The 25588-nt window shown below is 36.1% G+C and overlaps 1 protein-coding gene across 1 annotated transcript in view; it reads right to left on the reverse strand.

Annotated features, from left to right (window-relative positions):
- Nucleotides 1–7114: 7114 nt before the first annotated feature.
- DCK (deoxycytidine kinase) overlaps nt 7115–25588 on the reverse strand; it is a 30389-nt gene continuing 11915 nt past the window's right edge. Inside the window, 5 exon segments of the mRNA NM_001257554.1 lie at nt 7115–7662; nt 9976–10066; nt 10792–10907; nt 13008–13155; nt 14477–14670. Of these exon segments, the coding sequence (NP_001244483.1) occupies nt 7636–7662; nt 9976–10066; nt 10792–10907; nt 13008–13155; nt 14477–14670 (576 nt within the window). The 3' untranslated portion in view covers nt 7115–7635.

Raw genomic sequence — 25588 nt, forward strand, 5'->3', positions numbered from 1 at the left:
TGTAATCCCAGCACTTTGGTAGGTCAAGGTGGGCAGATTGCCTCAAGTCAGGAGTTCAAAACCAGCCTGACCAACATGGTGAAACCCCATTTCTACTAAAAATACAAAAAATTAGTGGGTGTGGTGGTACACACCTGTAATCCCAGCTACTTGGGAGACCGAGGTAGGAGAATCAGTTGAACCTGGGAGGTCGAGGTTGCAGTGAGCCAAGATTATGCCACTGCACTCCAGCCTGGGCGACAGAGTGAGACTGTCTCAAAACAAACAAACAAAACTCTCAAGAGACATTTAAAAATATTTTGAAGTAAATAAACATAAATTTTAAAATAGGATGTAGTGAAAGCAGTACTCAAACTGCAATTTATAGCATTGAACGTGTATATTAGAAAATAAGATCTAAAATCAATAATACTTGTTTTTACCACAGGAAATAAGAACAGAACAAATTAAATCCAAAATAAACATAAGAAAAGCAATAATCAAAATTAGAGCACAAATCAGAAATAGAAAATAGGAAATCAACAGAGAAAAATTAGTCACACAAAAAGGTAGGTCTTCGAAAAGATCAATAACAATTGCTAAGCCTTAGCCAGACTAAGAAAAACAGAAGCCACAAATTACTAACATCAAAAATGAAAGGGGGCCAGGCATGGTGGCTCACATATGTAATCCTAGCACTTTGGGAGGCCAAGGCAGGTGGATCACTTGAGGTAAGGAGTTGAAAACTAGCCTGGCCAACATAGCAAAACCCTACCTCTACTAAAAATACAAAAATTAGCCAGGCATAGTGGCAGGCGCCTGTAATCCTAGCTCCTCAGGAGGCTGAGACAGGAGACTTGTTTGAACCCAGGAGGCAGAGGTTGCAGTGAGCTAAGATCACACCACTGCACTCCAACCTGGGTGACAGAGCAAGACTCCATCTCAAAAAAAAAAAAAAAAAAAACAAGAAGAGGGGACACAACTACAGTTCCCACAGACATTAAAAAGTTAATAAAGGAATATTATAAACAACTCTAGGCCCACAAATTTAATAAACAAAGTAAAAGAATCAACTCCTTAAAAAGCACAATCTGCCAAAACTCACAGAAGAAATAGGCAATCTGAATGTCTGTATCTTTGAAAGAAATTGGATCAATAATTAATAACCTTCCAAAACAGAAGTCATTAGGCCCATATTGTTGTGTTGGTTAATTCTGCTAAACATTTAAGGAAGAAACTATACCAATTCCTAAAGTAGAACATTTCCTGACCCATTCTATGCAGCCAGCATTATCCCAATACCAAAACCAAAGACATTACAAGAAAACTACAGGCCAACAGCTTTTACCAACATAAATGCAAAAATCCTCAGTAATATATTAGCAAATTGAATCCAACAATATATAGAAAGAATTATACAGTATAATCAAGTGGAATTTATCCTAGGTATGTGTATTAGTTCATTCTCTTGCTGCTACAAAGAACTGCCAGAGGCTGGGCACGGTGGCACACATCTGTAATCTCAGCACTTTGGGAGGCCCAGGCCGGTGGATCACCTGAGATCAGAGTTCAAGACCAGCCTTACTAATATGGTGAAAACCCATCTCTACTAAATACAAAAAATTAGCCAGGTGTGGTGACACATCCCTGTAATCCTAGCTACTTGGGAGGCTGAGGCAAGAGAATTGCTTGAACCCGGGAGGCAGAGGTTGCAGTGAGCTGAGATCGCATCATTCCACTCCAGCCTGGGCAACAAGAGTGCAACTCCATCTTTAAAAAAAAAAAAAAAAAAAAAAAAAGAACTGCCAGAAAATGGGTGATTTATAACGGAAAGAGGTTTAATTGACTTATAGTTCAGCATGGCCAGTGAGGCCTCAGGAAACTTATAATCATGCCAGAAGGGGAAGCAAACATGTCCTTCTTCACATGGTGGCAGGGAGAAGAAAAATGAGTGACCAGTGAAGGGGAAGCCTCTTACGAAACCATCAGATCTCACGAGAACTAACTCACTATCACGAGGACAGGATGGGGAAAACCATCCCCATGATTCAGTTGTCTCCACCTGGCCCCTCCCACAACACATGGGGATTATAGAAACTACAATTCAAGACAAGATTTGGGTGGAAACACAGCCAAATCATATCAGTATGCAACCCTGGGTTAACATTCAAAAATCAATTAATGTAATCCATTACAATAGCAGGCTAAAGAAAAAAATCAAAATCACACTGATACTGAAAAAGCATTAACAAAATCAAAAATCATTCATGATAAAAACTCAGCAGACTAGGAATAGAGGGGCAATTTCCTCACCTTGAAAAGAACATCTACTAAAAACCTACAGCTAACATTATATTAATGGTGAGGAACCCAAAGTTTTACCACTAAGATTAGAAAGAAGGCAAGGATGTCTACTCTCACCACTGCTTTTCAGCATCATACTGTAAGTTCTAGCTAATGTAATAAAACAAGAAAAGGAAATAAAAGGTATAAAGATTAGACAGGAAGAAATATATCAAATTCTCTCTCTTCATAGATGACATAATAGTCTATGTAGAAAATCTGAAATAATCACAAAAAAACTCCCGGAACTAAAAAGTGATATAGCAAAGTGGCAGGATACAAAGTTAATTTCCAACATCAATTGCTTTCCTATAAACCAGCAATAAAGAGGTAGATTTTGAAATATAAAACATTACCATTTACATTATCACTCCTAAAAATGAAATACTTAGCTGTGACTCTTACAACACATGTACAAGATCTATATGAAGTAAACTACAAAACTTTGATGAAAGATGACAACTAAATGGAGAGATATTCTGTGTTCATAAATAGGAAGAATCAACATTGTCAAGATGTTCAGTTCTCCACAACTTGATCTACAAATTCAACACAATCTCAACCAATCCCATGAAGTTATTTTGTAGATATTGACAAACTGATTCTGAAGTTTATATGGAAAGGGCCAGGCATGGTGGCTCATGCCTGTAATCCCAACACTTTGAGAGGCCAAGGTGGGAAGATTGCTTGAGCTCAGGAGTTTAAGACCAGCCTGGGTAACATAGTGAGATCCCATCTCTACAAAAAAAAATTAAAATTAGCTGGGCATAGTGGCGTGTGCCTATAGACCCAGCTACTCGAGAGGCTGGGGTGGGAGGATCGCTTGAACCCATGAATTCAAGGCTTCACTGAGCTGTGATGGCACCACTATACTCCAGCCTGGGAGACAGGTTGAGAAACCATCTCAAAAAAATAATAAAAACTAAAAACTAGGTTTATATGGAAAGGCAGAGGTCTCAGAATGGCCAACTCAATGTTAAAGAAGAACGAAGTTGGAGGACTGACTCTACCTGACTTCAAGATTTATTATAAAGCTACATAATCAAGGCAGTGTGGTATTGGCAAAAGAACACTAAATAGGCCAATGGAACGGAATAGAAAGCTCAGAAATAGACCTACATAAATATAGTCAACTGATACTCAACAAAGGAGTAAAAGTAATACAACAGAGAAAAGACAATCTTTTCAACAAAGACTGTAGAATGGTCAACAATCTTTGTAGACATCTACATGCAAAGAAATAAACCTAGACACAGATCTTACACCCTTCATAAAAAATTAACTCAAAATAGATAATAGACCTAAATTTAAAATGCAAAACTATAAAATTCCTAGAAGATAACTACACGACCTTGGGCAGAACAATGACTTTTTAGCTACAACATCAAAGGCACTATCCATGAAGGAAATAACTGATAAAACTGGACTTCATTAAAATAAAACACTTGTGCTCTATGAAAGACAATGCCAATGGAGTAAGACAAGTCACAGACTGGGAAAAAATACTTCCAAGAGACTTGAAAAAGGACTGTCATTCAAAACATACAAAGAACTCATAACTCAACAATAAGAAAATGAGCCCCAAAACACAAACAGAACCTCGCCAAAGAAGATAAACAGATGGCAAGTATGTGAAAAGATGTTCAACATCATATCATTAGGGAATCAAAAGTAAAACAAGATACCACTACAGATCTACAAGAGTGACCAAACTCCAAAACAGTACCACCACCAAATGCTGAAGTGGGTGAGAAACAATGGGTACTTTCATTGCTGGTGGGAATACAAAATGGCACATACCCACTTTCAAATACCATTTGGCCATTTCTTATAAAATTGAATATATTCTTACCATGCAATCCTACAACGCTCTCCTTGATATTTACCCAAAGAAGTTGAAAACATAGTCTACACAAAAACCTGCACATGGATGTTTATAGCTTTATTCATAATTGCCAAAACCTTGGAACAATCAAAACATCCTCCACTAGGTTTGTGGGTAAACTGTTTTACATCAGATGATGGAATATTATTCAGCACTAAAAATATATGAGCAATCAAGCCATGAAAAGATATGGAAGAAACTTAAATATGTATTACTAAGTGAAAAGTGAATGAAGCCAATATGAAAAAGCTACATACTGTATGATTCCAAGCATGTGACATTCTAAAAAATGCAAAACTATGAATATAGTAAAATGATTACTTGGCAGCGATGATGGGGATGAACAGGCAGAACAGGGGATTTTTAGGGCAGTAAAAACAATAGCAGATAAATATCATAAGTTTGTCTAAACCCACAGAATGTATAACACCAAGAATGAACCCTAATGTAAAACATGGACTTTGGGTAATATGTTCATGTAGGTTCATTAATTGCGACAAATGTACCAAGTACAGAGGGAAATGCCGATAGTAGGGATGGCTCCGGAGGGCAAAGGAGGAACGGTGAGTATATGAAGGACCAGTGAGTATATGAGATGTTTTACCTTCTGCTCAATTTTGCTATGAACCTAAAACTGCTCTTCTAAAAAAATAAAGATGTTTTAAAGTTTATGAATTAAAATAAGACATAAAATTGGTAAAATACAAGTTAGGTCTGTAGTTTAGTTAAGAGTAGTACACCAAAGTTAATTGTTTTCATAAAATATTATTGTTTTTTTTTTTTTTTGAGACGGAGTCTGGCTCTGTCGCCCAGGCTGGAGTGCAGTGGCCGGATCTCAGCTCACTGCAAGCTCCGCCTCCGGGTTTACGCCATTCTCCTGCCTCAGCCTCCCGAGTAGCTGGGACTACAGGCGCCCGCCACCTCGCCCGGCTAGTTTTTTTTTTTGTATTTTTTAGTAGAGACGGGGTTTCACCGTGTTAGCCAGGATGATCTCGATCTCCTAACCTAGTGATCCGCCCGTCTCGGCCTCCCAAAGTGCTGGGATTACAGGCTTGAGCCACCACGCCCGGCCTTAAAATATTATTGTTAAATAAAGTGTTATCTTTGGGAAATAACTGAGTGACAGGTAAACAGGAACTCTGTAATAGTCTTACAACTTTTTATGAGTCTAAAGCTATTTCAAAAAAAGCTTTTACTGCAGGGCACAGTGGCTCATGCCTGTAACCCCAGCACTTTGGGAGGCCGAGGCAGGATGATCACTTGAGCCCAGGAGTTTGAGACCAGACTGGACAACAATACCCCATCTATACAAAAACTAATTTTAAAAAATTAGCCATCATGGTGGTGAAAGCCCTGTAGTCCCAGGTACATAAGGAGCTGAGGCAGTACTGCTTGAGCCCAGGAGTCTAAGATTACAGTAAACTATAATCGCACCACTATACTCCGGCCTAGGCAACAGAACAAGACCCTGTCTCTTAAAAAAAAAAAAAAAAAAAAAAAGATGTAAGTCAAATGAAAAATGAAGAAGGCTATTATTTACCAGAATTTATATACACCTTAATGTTGCAATGTATCTAGCATTTTTCTAAGGTAATAACATCTATATCTCTATTTTAGAAACATTTTACAACTCTGTTCTTTAAAATACGACAGACGTAAGTTCTCGGTGGTTCAGTATAAAGTTTTAGGCATAGCAGAAGAGAAAATTCTGGATGAGAAAAATAAGTCTTGTATTATTAATTACCTTTCTAGGAGAGCAAACTATAAGGAACAATATATAAATTCTAATGGAAGACGTGATATAGGTAATAGATCCAAGAGATAATCCAGACCACCATTAGGCTCAATTCTCTTATGACTACCACACTGAGACAATTTTTGAGTCATGACAAATAAATAATAAATTTTTATTAGCATCTTTTCAATTTTACAAATTTTAAGTCATTATACATTTTTAAAGGTTACTAAAAATTACTGAAATATGTCTCCACTTAAAATAGAATCAAAGTAATTTATATAATTTTCACCTTTAATATTCATAATTTTTTATTTAAAAGTAGAATAAATTTTAACTCTAAAAAGATTGTTACATCTTTTTAGAATTGAAATTACATTTCAATGAGTGTAGCTCCGCTGTAGTTCATAAGGTTTATAGTTAAGAAATATTTAATTAAGTAAACGAATTCATTTATACCAAACCAAAACAAACCAAAAAAAATGTGTATGTATAATGAGACAGTTTATGTATGGTAATTACAGATTTGAAATTAAGTCCCCTTTGCAAAGATCAGTGCATCTGGACTGGTTAATCCATTAAATTATCATCTTCGAATAAGAAACCAAAAACAAAAATGACACTTTGGAAAGAAAAATAATAGTTTCAAAATGAAAGTTACTCTTCCCCTTATTTTAAAATACATAAAATTTTCTAAAATGCAAAATGGAAAGGTTTAATACACAGGAAAAACATTGCATACCTTAACTAAACAAACTAGAAAGAAAATATATTTATATACAGAACTAAGATGAATCCATGCATTATTTTTACAAATATTCACATAGATGGTTTAGAGATAAGTAGTTAAGTGTGTCTCATTAACTAATGGATGCTTTCTAGCCTCTGTCTTCATTAATTTTATTTTCTATTCAACAAAAAATAACGCTTTCAGGATATATTACATATAGAGCAATATCATTTTTATCAGTAATTTGTCTGAAAAAGAGAAAAACTTAAAGCAGAAGCCTACAAAGCAAAGCAAAGTACAAAGCAAAGAGTAATCACAATGTTTGCAAAATAGAAATGTGTGACTTTAACTTTATAGCAGGCTGCCTAATTAATCCAGACAGTAGAGAAAGCAGACTGAGGCAGGAAGTAAGAGGTAGGACTAAACTGTTAAGAAGATAATCATTTAAAATAAAACTTTAGAATCCTTATTCTAGGAATTCCTTTAATTCTACTTTGCAACTTTTAATAGGTATACTAATTTACACAGGACACACTACCATTTACTATGTAACATTAAAGCTTTCAGTTAAGAAACTGGTCACCAATGAGGTGAGAGGCACCAGGGGAAAAAGCCAACCTGCTGAGGAAGACAAAAGAGGGGAAAGACGGAAGCTGGATCTTTTCTAATGTAGTTTAGCCACTATACTGATTCTGGAACCATCTACCTCTACACTTCCTGCTATGAGAAATAATGTCTTTGTCTTTAAATGCCTTTTTAAAAAAAAAAAGAAAAGAAGAAAAGAAAAGAAAACTGGTCAAAAAGTTTCACATAAGAGTCGTTTAAAAATCTTTTCTTTTTCCTTAGAACAAAAATGGTTAAAAACTTGGGTTTTCTAAAGAAACTTGTATTAATATGAAGCTACGAAGATACACAAAGCTGAAGTATCTGAAACCATTTGGCTGCCTGTAGTCTCCAGCAAGATCACAAAGTACTCAAAAATTCTTTGACCTGAGGAAAGGAAGAAAAAAAAAATCAGTATAATTCCTTGACTAATTTGAGGTATCTGATATTCCTCTTCATTTAAAAATATATAATAGTTGAAGACCCCAGCTGTATAAGTAACTATCACAATGCCATTGCATTTACTTTCCAAAGAAATATTGTTAAGGCCGGTCCCAGTGGCTCATGCCTGTAATCCCAGTGCTTTGGGAAGCCGAGGTGGGTGGATCACTTAAGGTCAGGAGTTTCAGACCAGACTGGCCAACATGGTGAAACCCCCCATCTCTACTAAAAACACAAAAATTAGCTAGGCATGGAGGCGTGCACTTGATATCCCACCTACTTGGGAGTCTGAGGCAGAATTGGTTGAACCTGGGAGAAGGAGATGGCAGTGAGCCAAGATTGTGCCACTGTACTCCAGCCTAGGTGACACAGCAAGACTGTCTCGAGAAAAAAAAAAAAAAAGAAAGAAAGAAATATTGTTAAATACTTCAGTAGTAAAAGATGAATGACCTAAAAGGTCATTTTAGGAGTTATTTATTGCTCTGTCGCCCAGGCTGAGTACAGTGATGCAATCAAAGCTCACTGCAGCCTTGAACTCCTGGCTAGGTGCACACCATCATGTCTGGCTAGTTTTTGTTTGTTTTTTTATAGAGATGAGGTCTCATTATGTTGCCCAGGCTGGTCAGGAACTCCTGGGCTCAAGCAGTCTTCCCACCTCAGCCTCCCAAAGTGCTGGGATTACAGGTGTGAGCCACTGCATCTATCAATTTTAGATACAGTTCTAAAATAGCTGTAACACCAATTTTATAATCTCTTTATTTAATATCATAGACCATTGACATATGCAGCTTTAACACTGATAACATTAATAAGCACAATAGTTAAAGCAACTCTGAAGATCAAACATGTAGTAGATTTGTCATGTTTCTGAAGCACATATGTGAATAATACCCTGCAATGTCAGTGTGTGGGGAAAATCATATAAGGAGTCAATGAACCTAGCCAATTGACCATAATGTAAGAATATGCTTGTTCTCCACATATTCTAGGCTACTCAGTAATTCTCAAGAGACAAAGATTATTGCCTTGTAAAAATACCTTAAAAAGAAAGTCAACTGCTAACATTATTAATAAAAGTAAATATAATAACGTGAAATGATTCTTAGTCAAAACAAAGAAGTGTTAGATAAAATTAAAAAGTGATTTACAAAGTCAGTTAAATTGATGGTTGGCTGTTAATACTTAATGCTGACTTAATTTCATTTAATAGTATTATAAGTTAATTTATCCTATATTTTTAACATCATTAATAGTATGAAGAGGTCACTGGAATTTTCCAGATAAGCTTTAGTTCATATCATGGGAAAAACAACTACATGTATACGCTACGGTAGTTACATAAAAAGTCAAGATTTTCAAAATCCTTATTATATTCCTTATGAATGTCAAGTCTCTATTAAACAGTAGACATTATGTCACAAAAGAAAGGAAAAATCAAATTTCTCTCAAAACTAAACCAAACAAATTGTGGTTTCTTCTTTATAGCTTAATCACTGAGTTATCAACATGGGTATAGGGATATTTGTTATACAAATTCCCTTACTATTCTCTCTCAAATCTTCATCAATAAATTCTCGCCCAGTCCCTTTATCAAGGGGCACCACTCACTTAACAGAATATGGTCAACTCCCAGTGATTTGAGTGATAAATGCACTGTGATTAAGACAATGACTCAATGATTAAGCAATGTCAATTAATCCTTGACATGATCCCAAATGAAACTGAAAACTAAAACCCTCAATCTCAAGACTTTAGCCAACGTAAAAATGGATGAGATCCATATCCTACAACTTTAAATATCCTCCATATTGAATTTAGTTGAAAAAGATAAATTTAACTTCACAAGCAGTTTATTATTAAAGTATCTAAAGATTGGTGGTGTAAGGAAGAGAGGAAGAAATGGGGACAAAGCAGAGAAAAAGGGGGTGAGAAAGAACTTTTGTTATTATGATTATCCCTATCGTACAGATAGAGGCACTGAAGGATTAAAAAACAATCCTTGTTTTATTTTTATTTATTTAACTTTTTTCTAAAACAGCTGTCAGATTCTGAGATTCCGAAGGATCCTTATTTTAACTCAGGCCACAAAGCTAGAATTTAGTCAGGACTGGAATCTAAACAGTCCAAAATCTTCTAAAGCTCTTAACTGTTTCTTAACATAACTTTATGGAATCTTTTCTGTTAGAAAATTGTTTTCTCACAAGTCAGTACACTTTTTTAGAAAAAACAAATATTTGTTTGTAGTCTGTCTAAATCTACCTTTTCAACCAGACTTTCATGTTTGTCTTTAAAGTCTTCATTAACATCCAGTATTAAGATAGGCACCTCTTGAAGATAATCGAAGTCGGTTCTGTTTAAAAAGAGAGATTAATAAAATAATCAGAAATGTAAAAAAAAGAGAGAGAAACATTAAAAATTCATTCGTATGTCCTTGGAAAATCAAAATGTTGTCAATCATTTACACTAAAGTTACTTTGCAATACTTCATCTGGCAGCCCCTTCTTTCTCATTTAGATTTACCACATGGAGCCAAAAAACTCGGGTACAAATATATAAAGCTGGGTACTGTAACATATGATTCTCTTCAAAATTGAAAAACAGATAATAAAGGAGGAATTTCTGCATTTTAAAGATGAGAAAACTAAAGTTCAGAATTGTCATTCTGAAGCTCAGAGGCTATCCAAGGTCACACCAATAAAGACGGGACTTGAGCCAAGATCTGACTAATAACAAAGTCTATCCTCTCAACAACCATGCTATACAATGTCCCAAGTCAAAATTCTTTCTGAAAGAGTAACTAAATAATGTACGGATATATTTCCTACTTTATCACTTAAAGTGAAATTTCATATATTATACTAACAATACCACCAAGGGATACTAGTTATAAAAACTTTAAGGAAATAGGATCTCATTGCAATCAACAGAATCAAAATCTATACCTAGTTTTGAAAGATACCAATAAGCAAAATGACTGAAAATTTTACATGTTGCTAGTCATATCTTCCAAATTTTAGATTAAAATTTAACAAAGGTATTTAAAATGAATAGCAAATAAAAATAAAGAAGTCTTACTTCAGTGTCCTATGCAGGAGCCAGCTTTCATGTTTATAATGAAGCTTCTCTAAATATTCAAGAGGAATGCCTTGCTCTTCATTTCTTCCCCGTAAATATATTCGATGTAAGCATTTCTAAAAGCAAGTAATAAGAGATGGAAGAAAAAGGCAGTGAACAATTATTCTTGTCTGCTGCCATCAAAATTTTCTTTTCTGTGTCTCTCTACTCATGCTAGCCAAAATCTCTACTTATTACTTCTTAAAAGTTGAAATAATTAATTTTTCCCTCCATGAGCTTTTCAGCCACTTGGTGGCTCTAAGCCAAGTGGTACTTTCAAAAATAAGTTAAAATAAGTCTATAAATTTTTGGTATCCACACATGAAATACACTGAGTTTGATAAAAAAGAGAAAAAAACTAAACATCTACTTAAAATGTTCAGAGACAACAGCTAAAAGGTATGCCAATCTATAAACATAATCTTACTTTGCTGTTAACCAAACTTGACTATAAAATATCTATGTTCAGTTCACATAAAACCACTAAAGGCAATGGTTCTTAATGTGATGAAAACTCTATACCAGCACAACCAAAACAACTTTGGAATGTTTTATGCCTGTCCTATATCTGCATTATCAAATAAGATAGCCACTAGCTACCTGTGGTTTTTAAGCACTTGAAATACGGCTAGTGTGATGACCAAGGAACTAAATTTCTAAATTTTAATAACCCTAAATTTAAATAGCCACATTGGACAGTGCAGCTCTAGATTATGTTCCCCCAAAAGCACACATACATAAAAAATTTTGTATAATTTGTGGGGGCTTATAGACCCTGAGAAACTCTTCATGCATTCCAAGAAATAAAAGCCTCCAACCTAAATGACATGCATAAGACCATCGCAGCATACAAACTGTGTTTCAAACTCTAAATTCTCTTTTCAACAATTAATCCTTTCATCAAAAGATATCAGAAACAATACTGATGAAATTATCAGTATTAAAATGAAATTATTAGTATTCTTTGTTTTTTGGTGTTTGTACTATTTTCATAACTTTAAGAAATCTTTTCAAAAATAAAAGAATTTCAAAATTATTATAATTGCTAAATTCTAGCTTAATAGTGACTATAAATGTTTCAAGCAAAATGAAATTATTAGTATTCCTTACGCTCTTTTTCACATTTTTATTTACTATTTTTGTGATTAAGAACAAAAAAAAATTCAAAAATAAAAGTGAATTTCAAAATTAACTTATGAAATTGCTAAAGAATTGCTAAATCCTCGCTTACTTAATGAAGAACAAAATCTTTACTTGATGGAGAACAAAATCATCCGTTGGAATCAGAAACCTAATTTCTTTGAAAACCCAGCTTTGATAACAACACAGTATTCTAATTTTAGGCCAGAAGTTACGACATTTACATTCATCAGTGCCTACCCTGTGACTTAAGGAAAAAATGAGAATTAAAAAACAGAAACAATAGAAATGCAAGCACCAAAACCAGCAGGCTTCTGATTAAATGTAAGATCTTAATATTTAGGTTAGTTTTATGAAAGGCATATATTTGGTCTTCCTGTATTCATTATATAACATCATATGTAAATAGAATAGCTATGTTATAACCTATCACAAAAAGCACCTTTTCAAGTGAGCTCCCTTAATGGAAAATGGCAAGGGTCCTCTAAGTCTTTTCCCAACTATAGTTGCCATTATCCACTCATTTCCAAGGCACAAACAACCATAATAAAAGATTTCTTGAAATGGACCTCCATCAGCATCGCCATTCATTCAATAAATATTTACTGAGCTCCTACTATATGCTCCAACGGTGCCTACCACTGGGTGTTCTAGGCACTGGAAATTCAACAGTAATCAAAATACCCAAGGTCCCGCCTCAGGAAGCCTATATTCTAGGAGTTGCTTGACCACATTCATTACTTTAACTGTGATGAATGAGAAGAGTCTGCAAATGTTGGGAAGAAATAATGAGGAAAATAAAAAAGGATTGAGGAAGCGCAAAGAGCCTAAAAAAGCAACTTGCCCAGGCTGGGATTCTAATTTGCTGAGAAAAAAGAATGCTCCTATCTACACAGTTACAAGTTTCTAATTTAGAGGTGGGGAGTGGGAGGTTGGGAGACTGGAGTTAAACTAAATTGCCCTGATTACATACCACTAAAAAGAGTTCTAAATATTTCTTTAAATTTTCAATGCAATACATTTTTATTGGGTTTTACCTCTGGAGTGGCTCGAAGATAAATGATTCCATCCAATTCAAGGCTTTGGCCAAATTGGTTATTCATCCAGTCATGCCAGTCTTGATAAATTGTCCACTCAGTTTCATTCATGCATTCAGATTCATACAAATTAGATGCAAAAATATACCTAAAAGAGAGTCTTCATCAACACATGTATCATTTCCAAAAAAAAAAAAAACAAAGAAATAAAAAAGAAAACATGAACACGAAACATTCTCCTAAATCCAGTGGCACATAGTGCCATAGAAAGCAGAAAAAGACAGGAGTCTTTCCATCAAGTTTTTGGCCAATGGTTCTCAAAATATGGAGTGAGGACCCCATGAGTCCCCAAGATATTCTAAGGGGTTCTGTGAGAGGCCAGATTACTTCATATACCAATATACTTCAAACAAACAAACATATCATAACAGATTAAATACAGAAGCATAAATAAAAATCCAGCTCTTTTAATAAGTGAGGCATTAAAGATATCTGCAAAAATGTAAAGCAATGATACTTTTCTAGCTAGTTTTTATTTTAGAAAATATAACTTTTTGTGAAGTGTATTTATATTAATATGTAATGAATTTATTATTGCTAGTTTTAAATCATTTTTGTGCATCTCAATTTCTAGTAACGCAAGTATCAATAGGACAAGTTCTTTGGATGCCTCGATAGTTATTAAGAACTGAAAAGAGGCCGGGCGCGGTGGCTCAAGCCTGTAATCCCAGCACTTTGGGAGGCCGAGACGGGCGGATCACGAGGTCAGGAGATCGAGACCATCCTGGCTAACACGGTGAAACCCCGTCTCTACCAAAAAATACAAAAAACTAGCCGGGCGAGGTGGCGGGCGCCTGTAGTCCCAGCTACTCGGGAGGCTGAGGCAGGAGAATGGCGTAAACCCGGGAGGCGGAGCTTGCAGTGAGCCGAGATCGCGCCACTGCACTCCAGCCTGGGTGACAGAGCCAGACTCCATCCAAAAAAAAAGAACTGAAAAGGGTCCCGAGATCAAAAAGTCTGAGAACCTCTGTTCTGAGCTAACTTTGGAGGTCAAAAGAATCCTAGCATAAGTAGGGCAATTCTAAGGCCCCTTAGAGACTTTTATCTACTTGTTCCAGGTAAGAGTCTAGGATATAGATCCAGATTTAATCAGAGCAGATGAGAATTTTAAAAGGGTTAGAGGGAAAAACAACTTCTCTGCAAATTTAAATGAGATGGGCACCACCATATTCCCAACAGTTTCTATGGAAGCTGGTGATTAATAAATGTAATAAGTTCCCTAATGCCATTAGTACCAGACTGCTGAGGGATTTAAATATCATTTTCCATCTTAAATCCCCAACTCAGCCATTCATATTACTAATTCCCAGGAAACATTAAAAAAAAAAAAAAAGAAAGAAAAGAAAAACAAAAAGTCCAGTTCTAAGATAAAAACTTCAAATGGCCACGTATAAGCCATTTATACATACCTGTCACTATACACAGATCGTTCAAAAAGTAATACAGGTTTCTCTGCATCTTTGAGCTTGCCATTGAGAGAGGCAAGCTGAGCTCTTATTCGACTGAGACAGGCATATGTTTGGAAGGTAAAAGACCATCGTTCAGGTTTCTCATACATCATCTGAAGAACATTCCCACCATTTTTCTGAGACGTTGTAAGTTCCTATTTTGAATGTGCAAAAAGAAAAGCAAAATTAATTATAGGGCTATTTTAATTTTTTAAGGCTAAAAAAGAAAAGTCAGATAAATAAATGCAATCATGATTAGCAAAACCAAGATGATTAAGTTCTCTTTCTCATACTCTTTCCAAATATATTTTTCAGATTGTCTGAGGTCTGGAAAAATCCTTAGATCTTTCTCACAAGAGAAACTAATAACCTATGGAAGAAATCCTTGTTTGGTCCAAAAGGCCTTTTTAAAACTTTGACTTAGTTTGTCAATATTATTGTCAGTATTTAAAAGCTAAATAATTTCATATAAAATATTTGGATTTACATCTTCTTTTTCTTTTTTTTTTTTTTTTTTGAGAGGGAGTCTTGCTCTGTCTCCCAGGCTGGAGTGCAGTGGCACGATCTCAGCTCACTGCAACCTCCACCTACTGGGTTCAAGCAATTCTCCTGCCTCAGTCTCCCGAGCAGCTGGGACTACAGGCGCATGCCACTATGCCCGACTAATTTTCTGTATTTTTAGTAGAGATGGGGTTTCACCGTGTTGGCAAAGATGGTCTTGATCTCCTGACCTCATGATCCGCCCGCCTTGGCCTCCCAAAGTGCTGGGATTACATCTTCTTTTTAAAAATGAAAAAAACCAAGCAGTACTGTGCCCATATTCCCTCTTGGCAAAAATCAGCTAGAGTCAAGTCACAGATGCCTCCTTTAGATGGGATATATGCTCTCCAGCTTATTAACCCCCACCATTCCCAGACGATTTTCATAACAGGCCTGATACATTCATTTGGCTGTCTGGTACCTTTAGGCATTTGTATTTGTAACCCTCCAATCTTCTAATACAACAGAATAGTTCCTCCCCCAGATTTTGTAATTCAATACTCTTATTGTTAGAACCACATTTTCCATGTTGAGGAAAAATACAAATATAAATTTTAAAATGAAGTAAAAACTCTTATCATCTTTTATCTGAGTTAGAACTAGCATCTGGAAACATGAATTATTTTTCTCTTTCTATAAAGTTTTCCTAGTTCTGTCCACCAAAATGCCTATAAACAATGAGAACCTTGTAGGAATATACAAAAATATCACCCAGATTATAATCTCTAAATACCATTTCCCACTGAAAGGAATTAGAATTCTGATTCTAAATCTGGGGAAGAAAATATACAAGATGAGCTTCATCTTCATCTGGGATTGTGCCAAGGACAAAAGAGCCAACATAAATAAAGCTGCCACTGGTCAAACAAAGAATTTGAACATCGAAAATGAATGGGAGGCAAAAATCCATGAGTTTATAATACTAAAAACAACAACAACAAACCTCTAGTCATGTTTTGAGGCTCCTAAGGCACAAATTATTCTGGGAATGTGTAGGTGAAAAGAAAAAAAAATCCCATTTTATTTTGGCCTTTCCTGTATAAATACTTTCAGGGTAATAAAGTGGTATATGAAGAAGAGGTCTTCATTCCTGAAGAATCTCAGCCAATAAATCTAGAAGGCTGGAGAAGGAGTATCACCTTTTACAACACCTACTAATATACTGCAATGAGGCAACAATTAGCAATAGATGCTATTATTAAAGTTAATTGGGAATTTTATAACAGATGAATCAAGCTGACAAAACCTAAACTGTTTGATTTTAACATCACAAAACACATCTTTTTGATTTAAAGAAATACACATCACCAACTAGGAATCTTGCCAAAAAAGAATTGAAAGTAAATCTAATCAAGTCTGTCTCTACTTGTAAATTTACTGGAAATACAGAGAACTGAAAAACATGTTAAATTTTACCAGAGATACACTCAGCCAAAACCAGAATGAGGAAAATTATGTAGAACAAATGACCCTGTTTCTTCAACAAATAAATTATAAAGGAAGAAAGGAAGAGACAACCAATAGATTAAAATTTAAAAGCATATCAAGGCTGGGCCCGGTGGTTCACGCCTGTAATCCCAACACTTTGGGAGGCCGAGGCAGGCAGATCACCTGAGGTCAGGAGTTCAAGACCAGCCTGGCCAACATGGTGAAACCCTGTCTCTACCAAAATTATAAAAAATTAGCCAGGCATGGTGGCACGCACCTGTAATCCTAGCTACTTGGGAGGCTAAGGCAGGAGAATCACTTGAACTGGGGAGGCAGAGGTTGCAGTGAGCTGAAATCGTGCACTGCACTCCCGCCTGGGTAACAGAGCAAGACTCCATCTCAGAAAAATAAATAAACAAAAATAAAAAATAAATAAAGGGCATATCAACCACCAAATGTAACGTGTGTGAACCTTGTTTGGTTCTTAATTTCAAAAAATTATGAAAATATTATTTTCAATGGGGAAATATGAACACAGACCGGATAAGATGATAAAAAGAATTATTAATCTTTTAGATGATATTTTTTAAAAGACTATATTTCCAGAGTTCTCTTTGAGTCTTTGTTTTCTCCAGATGAAGTAATATATTCTCTAAGATAGAGGTTCTTCAAAATATAGTAGGAAAAGCTCCAGGAGTCTCTGGATTTTTTCAGGAGGCTAAAATTCTGGAGATCTGTTCATAATAACCTAAATATGCTTTTAACATTACTGAGCTGTACCCTTAAAAACGGTTCAGATGATAAATTTTATATTTTTGCCACAATAAAAAAATTAATCACTAAAAAAGACCACATACCTCATTTTATTTGAATTTCTCAATAAATATAATCTCTCTTGCCCAAAGCAATTTCAAAGTTTACTATATTAAAATAACTCAGAGAACCAATCTTGATTCATCACCTAACCAAAAAAATAATAAACTAGTTCTAAAAATACAAACATGTAAATTCAAACTGAATCAAAAATCTGAAATAGAATTTTCAGCTATGAAGATGTTATTGTCTCTTAGTTTAATAGTGTAACAGATTAGAAAATTAACAGTAAGCCAGGGTATCATTATCTGGTTCTTCAGGATAATTTATGAGTCATATAAAACATTTTCTTTTGATCCTATGATGAAATTTGAGACAAATTGCTAGGGTTTTTTGTATGCAAGTATAAATGTTAAGAATAAAATACATATTAAAAATTTATCCAGCCAGGTGAGACAGCTCAGGCCTATAATCCCAGCACTTTGGGAGTCCGAAGCAGGCGGATCACTGAAGCTCAGGAGTTCCAGACCAGCGTGGGCAACATGGCAAAACCCTGTCTCTACAAAAAATTAGCCAGGTATGGTGGTGTGCACCTGTAATCCCAGCTACTCCAGAGGTTGAGGTGGGAGAATTGCTTATGCCTGGCAGGTGGAGGTTGCAGTGAGCCAAGACTGTGCCACTGCACTCCAGCCTGGGTAACAGAGCAAGAATCTTGTCTCAAAAAAAAAAAAAAAGAAAGAAAGAAAAAAAAAATCTGAAAACTACTGTGCATCATCTTTACCAAACTGAATGTTTATTTTATCAAGTTTTTCCCTCTGCAAACTATCCAGAAAAAAATATGAATGTGTCAGAGTGAAACTACACTGAATACAAATTGGTAGAACACTGTTAGATAGAAAGCAGCTTAGCTACATTTGTGGGAAAAAAAAATCTGTACCTTTTGGCCCAATTAATTCCACTTTTGAAAATTTACTTTAAAGAAATAATCTAAGCCAGGCACAATGGCTTACGCCTGTAATCCCAGCATTTTGGGAGGCCGAGGAGGGTGGATCACAAGGTCAGGAGATGAAGACCATCCCGGCTAACACAGTGAAACACAGTGAAATTTTAGTCTCTACTAAAAATACGAAAGAAAAATTAGCGGGGCGTGGTGCGGGCGCCTGTAGTCCCAGCTACTCAGGAGGCTGAGGCAGGAGAATGGTGTGAACCTGGGAGGCAGAGCTTGCAGTGAGTCCAGATGGCTGCACTCCAGCCTGGGTGACAGAGCGAGACTCCATCTCAAAAAACAAACAAACAAAAAGATATAATCTAGAATACAGATTTAACCACAAAGGTATTTATCACAGAGCTAAGCGAATAGGTTATCATTTCACTATTATTAGGCATTTATATTAATAATAGTACATGCATACAATAAATTAGGCTGCCGTTAAAAATCATTTACAGTAAATTTTTAATGATAATTTTAATTGCCCTAACATATAAATATTATGGGGGACGGGGAAGAAACAAAATACAAAACTGTATATACTGTTTTATCAAGTAAGATCTATGGTTATCTCTGGATAATAAGGTTATAGGTAAGTTTTATTCCTGTCTTTTGATAATTTCTAATATTTCCTTAACTTCAAACAGTAAACAAGTATTACTTTATAATATTTTTAAAATTATGTATCACCTCCGCCAAAATGTAATATATTACATTATTATTTCAACTATGTAAAAGATACATACAGAGTGGTAGGATTATGGATAATTTTTATTCTGTCTCTATAATACATATCCATTGTCACTTTATGAAAGAATATTTGTTTTATAGGAAGTACAGATTATTGCCAAGGTAAGTGAAAAACAGAAATATCAAGGTCAGCTATAAAATCATTTATCTTTTAATTCTAAGTCTAATCTTTGTAAACATTGCAAAAGAGTTGAATTAAGTTCAATTGTAAAAGATCAGAGTCTACCAAATAAGATAATTATAAAATAGCCAACAGGCCAGGAATGGTGACTCATACACCTAATTCCAGCACTTTGGGAGGCTGAGGCAGGCAGACTGCTTGATCCCAGGAGTTTGAGACAAGCCTGGGCAACATTGGCAAAATCCTATCTCTATAAAAAATACAAAAATTAGCCGGGCATGTCGGTGCGGGCCTATAGTCCCAGCTACTGAGGAGGTTGAGGTGGGAGGATCACTTGAGCCCAGGAGGCGGAGGCTGCAGTGAGCTGAGGTTCACCATTGTACTCTAGCCTGGACAACAAAGCAAGACTCAAAAAAATACAAGCCAACAAAAGTTATCACATCAATTCAAAAGGTACAAGTGGAAGTGCTTTATCAAGCACTCTTAACTAATTTTCAATAACGACTTATTGGGCCAGAGCAGTGGCTCACACCTGTAATCCCAGCACTTTGGGAGGCCAAGATGGGTGGATCACTTGAGGTCAGGAGTTCAAGACCAGCCTGACCAACATGGTGAAACCCCATGTCTACTAAAATTACAAAAATTAGCCAGGCGTGGTGGCACACACCTGTAATCCCAGCTCCAGCTACTTGGGAGGCTGAGGCAAGAAAATCACTTGAACCCAGGAGGCAGAGGTTGCAGTGAGCCAAGATCACACCACTGCACTTCAGCCTGAGCAACAGAACGAGACTCTGTCTCAAAAAAAAAAAAAAGAATGACTTATTAAAAGTAAAAAATATGCTGTTGTGTCATAAATAAGTATGGTTTACACCTTCTTTATCATAGTTTCTAGTTTTTCAGTGGCTTACCAGCGGTAAGAAGTGTTGGATAAAAGTAAAATAGTATTGGTAATGTATATGTTAATTAGCTTGGTTTAACCATTCCACAATGTAGACATATTTTAAAACATCATGTTGTATACCATAAATATAATTTTTATATTATATATAATTTACATATGAATATAAAATTAAATATAATTTTTATCTTATATATAATTTACATATGAATATAAAATTAAATATAATTTTTATCTGTAAATTTAAAAATATCTTTTTTAATTAAAAGTAAAATATGCCGGGCGCGGTGGCTCAAGCCTGTAATCCCAGCACTTTGGGAGGCCGAGGCGGGTGGATCACGAGGTCAGAAGATCGAGACCATCCTGGCTAACATGGTGAAACCCCGTCTCTACCAAAAATACAAAAAAACTAGCCGGGCGAGGTGGCGGGCGCCTGTAGTCCCAGCTACTTGGAGGCTGAGGCGGGAGAATGGCGTAAACCCGGGAGGTGGAGCTTGCAGTGAGCAGAGATCGCGCCACTGCACTCCAGCGTGGGCGACACAGCGAGACTCCGTCTCAAAAAAAAAAAAAAAAAAAAAAAAAAAAAAAAATAAAAGTAAAATAGTACTTCACAATTAGTAACAGTGATCCTCCAAAAGAATTCAGCTCAATGAAAAAAAAAGAGACAGCTTCCTAGCAGTCTGCATATCTCAAAAATAAGCTAAAAGGAAACAATTAAATCAAAGCTTTGGGCCTAAATAATAACATAAATCACCATATAAAGTACATTATTATTATTTTAAAAAACATTCCATACCAAGATTGCTAATAATCTGAGTGGTATGTTTTAAAGATCATTCTTACCAAGAGTGATTTGGAGAAGGGAGAGATTACATAATCTTCTTTGGTGCTTTGCCTCTTACTATTTTGCCAAAATTAGTGGTACCTTATCAATTGTATAGCAACATTTTGGCCACTAGGTGGCAGGTTAAAAAAAAAAAAAAAAGCTGAACCAGCAAAAGCTAAGCATATGGATGCACAATAAGTTGCTAAAGGAAGACATCAGAGGTACCAAAGGCCCAATTCTTCCAAATCTACAAATGCCAAGAAGTGTGATGAAATGAGAACATCCAAAGTAGGACTGACCTTGCCAAGGTCTGAAAACAGTCACTTCTCATCACTAAGAGCATTCTAAGAAAAACTGACATTTGAATAGTGGGTGGTTCATACTATAACCTCAAGGAATAGATCAAGGATGAATCTGGGGAAGGACTACTGGATGAAGAAATAAAATCTCACTTCTTGAGTTTAGTGGAAGAAAATATCCAAAGATACAGGGAAGCCACCCACCCAACCATCCTCATATTCCACCACTCTATCCCAGAAATACTATCCCCACAGTGTGAAACTGTTTACAGAAGCACAGAGAATTAACAATGTAGCAGTCCCCAATACACACAAAACAGCTGAGGCCACCTTCCAAGAATGTGCACCAGACTCCAACAAAGGTAATCAAATTGTAACATCATGAAGATATGACCAGATTACAATAAACTGTCTGATAAAAGAATATGTTAATAATAATAGGATCACCTGCATGCTAGTTATAAAGAATGGCCAGTTTGGCATTCTGACTCTAGTATATGGAAAGAAAACGCCCCATTCCATAAACATGGATATCAGATTCAGAAAGCCATTAAGTCTTAAAATGAAGACAAATGTATTAAAGCATCATAATCTGATGACATAGTCTGATTAACATGATTTAACTAATTCCTCTGGGCTCTGATTCCAAGCTCAACAGACAACCTTATTATAAATTGTCTTGTCTTGTATATGAAAGCAATGTTTTTCAACTTCTCTGCAATCTAACTAAAGGGTTCAATATACTCCCAACAATAACAGTGATTCACTAGGGTGATGACTTTTAACTAGGAGGCATCCCACATATTTGAACCTCCAAGGGATTGTTATTTTAAAAAGCACTCAAATCCCTGAGATTCTTTCTTGTGTGTGCAAATTGTGGAATACATGAGAAATTTTGTACCTGTACATAATGTGCAGTAATCAAATCAAGATATTCAGGGTGTCCATCACCAGAGTACAATATATTTTTGCATTCTACTCTGCTGTAAAACACTGAATTATTTCTTCAAGCTTCCTGTATGTCTGTATACTTTAACTCACTCCTCTTCATCTTCCCCCTCCCCTCCACCTACCCTTCCCAGTTACTGTTATCTATTTTTCCACACTCTATCTCAAGTGTTCAAATTGTTTAGCTCCCAGAGATTCTTATGACTTCCTTCCACTGGTTGAGAATTATGAACCAAATAAAGAATAAACTGATCTAAATTCAATTACCTTAATGATTACATTTCTTTCTGCAAATTAAAATTTTTGGCATTTTGGTTTTATTTATCAGTTTCTGTGCCCTTGGTTAATGTGAGGCATGCTGAGAGTCAAATGACAAATGTGTCAGCAGACCTTAAATGGAGGTCACCTAGTCCAATACCCTGTTTAAGAATACCCTCTATTTTCCAACATTGGTTTAATCTGGTTAGTTTCTAATACCTGAGGATAACTGCACTGACAGCTGACCCCAGAAATAAAAGGAAAAAGAGTTGCTTTTAGAACTTAAGTCTCTCCTTTCAAAAGGTAAGCAAACTTGAGTAGGCACTTCAGCAAAAAGCTATATAAAAAATGCAGTGAGAGAAGACAGATGGCCCAGAGGAAAATGGGCAAAAGGACCCAAGTGGGCACTTCACAAAAATCAAAATGCCTAATAAACATATGAAAAGGAACACAGCCTCATTAGCAAGCGGGGAAATACAAATTAAACAAAAAAATAGTAACCACTCAGCAGAATGACAAAAATGAGAAAGCCAGACACTACTAAATGCTGGCAAAGACATGGATTAATGAGAGCTTGATTACACTGTGGGGAGAGAAAACTGGAAAGCCAGTTGGGAAAACAGGCATCATAACATTCCTAGTAATTTTACTTCTTATTCCTACAGAAACTTTTGCATGTATGCAAGTGAATTTACGTTCAGAGCAATGCTGTTTATATGAGTAACTAAACTGGAAATCATTCAAAAATCAATTAAAGGTATAAAATGAACAAACAGTGATATACGAATAAAATTAAATACTATAGGCCCCACACAGTGGCTCACGCCTGTAATCCCAACACTCTGGGAGGCCAAGATGGGCAAATCACTTGAACCCAGGAGTTTGAAACCAGCCTGGGTAACATGGCAAAACCCCATCTCTATAAAAAATACAAAAATTAGCCAAGTGTGGTGGCACACAGGTGTGGTGGCCTATGGTGCTAGCTACTCTGGAGGCTGAGGAGGGAGGATCACCCGAGCCTGGGGAGGTCGAGGCTGCAGTGAACCATGGCTGTGCCACTGCACTTTACCTGGGCAACTGAGTGAAATCCTGTCTCAAAAAAACAGTATTTTTAAAAAACAAAATTCAATCCTATATAGCTGAAAATAAACAAGCTATAGCTGCATATAACAATACGGACAAATTTCATAAATGTATTAAGTAAAAGAAGCGAGAGAAAAAATACAAACAATGTAATTCCATTTATATAACTTCAAAAACAGACTAAACTAAATTATACTTAGAGGTATGTTCATGTATGTTCAAACAATTTTTAGGGAGCAGGAAAATTATTATCACAAAAGAATGGGATTGATTACCCCTAGCAGAGTAGTAACGCAGGAAAGAAGATATTGTGATTGGAGAAGACAAACAGGGATTTCTGGAACGATAATGTTGTATTTCTTGACCTGGATAATGGTTATAAAGATGTCAACTTTAAAACTGTTCTTCAAACTGTACATTAGCTATCACCTACTTTTCTACAGATACATCATAATGCCAAAAATGTTTTTAAAAAGAAGCAAATAAACAAATTTACCCACTTTAAAATTCTACTGTAGACTAACCTTGCCTTTCCCCAAAAATCAAATGTAAAACATCAATTTCTTAAGATAATGAGGTCTATATGGGAAGAAAGCCCCTTTAAGATTTAGTCCTGGATATCCTAAGGATTGTAACATCATGTACTAAGGATTGTAACATCATGTGTACTGAATTAGGCCCTAGGTCTAAAGTTAGCTATGCCTGGCAAACAGAAGGTGTATGAAAAAATATTTTTGATTATTCAAAACCATATATTGTCAAAGTCCATGGAATATCTTGCTAGTGATTCCTCTTTGCATATGTGATTTACATTTTAAATATTCAATTATTATTCCCAGAATTCCTTATACCAACGGCTAAATTTTTTTTAAACTTTTTTTTCCATTTTCTGTCCTCCTCTGATCAAAGTAACTTGCTAGCATACATTTCCATTTTTAAGGTTTCTGCCTTACTGTTTTCAATTTCTTTTTTCTTTTAGACAGGGTCTTGCTGTCACCCAGGCTGGGGTACAGTGGCATGAGCATGGCTCACTACAGTCTCAATTTCTTGGGCTCAAGCAATCCTACAACCTCAGCCTTCCAAGTAGCTGTAACCCCAAGTGCAGGCTACCACACCTAGCTTATTTTTAAATTTTTTGTAGAGATGGGGTCGCCCTATGCTGCCCAGGCTGGTCTCGAACTCCTGGGCTCAAGCGATCCTCCGGCCTCAGTCTCCCAAAGTGCTGGGATTGGCTGCTCTGCCAATGGAGCAGCCATTCTTTATTGCTTTACCTTCCTAATAAACTTGCTGTCACTTAAAAAAAAAAAAAAAGTTCTGGGATTACATGCATAAGCCACCACACCTGGCCTTGCTTTCAATTTCAATTCTCATTTCTCCAGAAATAAAAATCTTAGCAATGTCTCTCTCACACATACAACCATACATTTTAGTATAAAAAAGTGGAACTGTACTGTCATTCTCTTTCTTCCTCATTTGCAGCGCAGAATAGAAAAAAGCTGGGAAATTAAAACTTGTGCCCAGAGTGAAAGTCTGGCAAGAATGAAAGTAAAAAGAAATGAGAGTAAATGACAAAAGGTTTAAAAGGTAAAACTCAGTTACTGAATAGTACTTTTTCTTTTTCTTTTTCTTTTTTTTTTTTTTTTTTTTTTTTTTGAGATGGAGTCTTACCTCTGTTACCCAGGTTGGAGTGTAATAGCGTGATCTCGGCTCACTGCAACCTCCCAGGTTCAAGCAATTATCTGGCCTCAGCCTCCCAAGTAGCTAGGATTACAGGCGCCCACCACCATGCCCAGCTAATTTTTGTATGTTTAGTAGAGACGGGGTTTCACCATGTTGGCCGGGCTGGTCTCCAACTCCTGACCTCAGGCGATCTGCCTGCCTCAGCCTCCCAAAGTCCTGGGATTACAGACATGAGCCACCACGCCTGGCCTTATTTGCTTGTTTTTAAACAAAACGTGAAAAGACACTGAAAGGCCGGGCGCGGTGGTTCATGCCTGTAATCCCAGCATTTTGGGAGACTGAGGCAGGCAGATCACCTGAGGTCGGGAGTTCAAGACCAGCCTGACCAACATGGAGAAACCCCGTCTCTACTAAAAATACAAAAAAAACTAGCCGGGCACA

Source organism: Macaca mulatta, chromosome 5 (assembly GCF_049350105.2).
Source record: "Macaca mulatta isolate MMU2019108-1 chromosome 5, T2T-MMU8v2.0, whole genome shotgun sequence".
NCBI classification, from domain to species: domain Eukaryota; kingdom Metazoa; phylum Chordata; class Mammalia; order Primates; family Cercopithecidae; genus Macaca; species Macaca mulatta.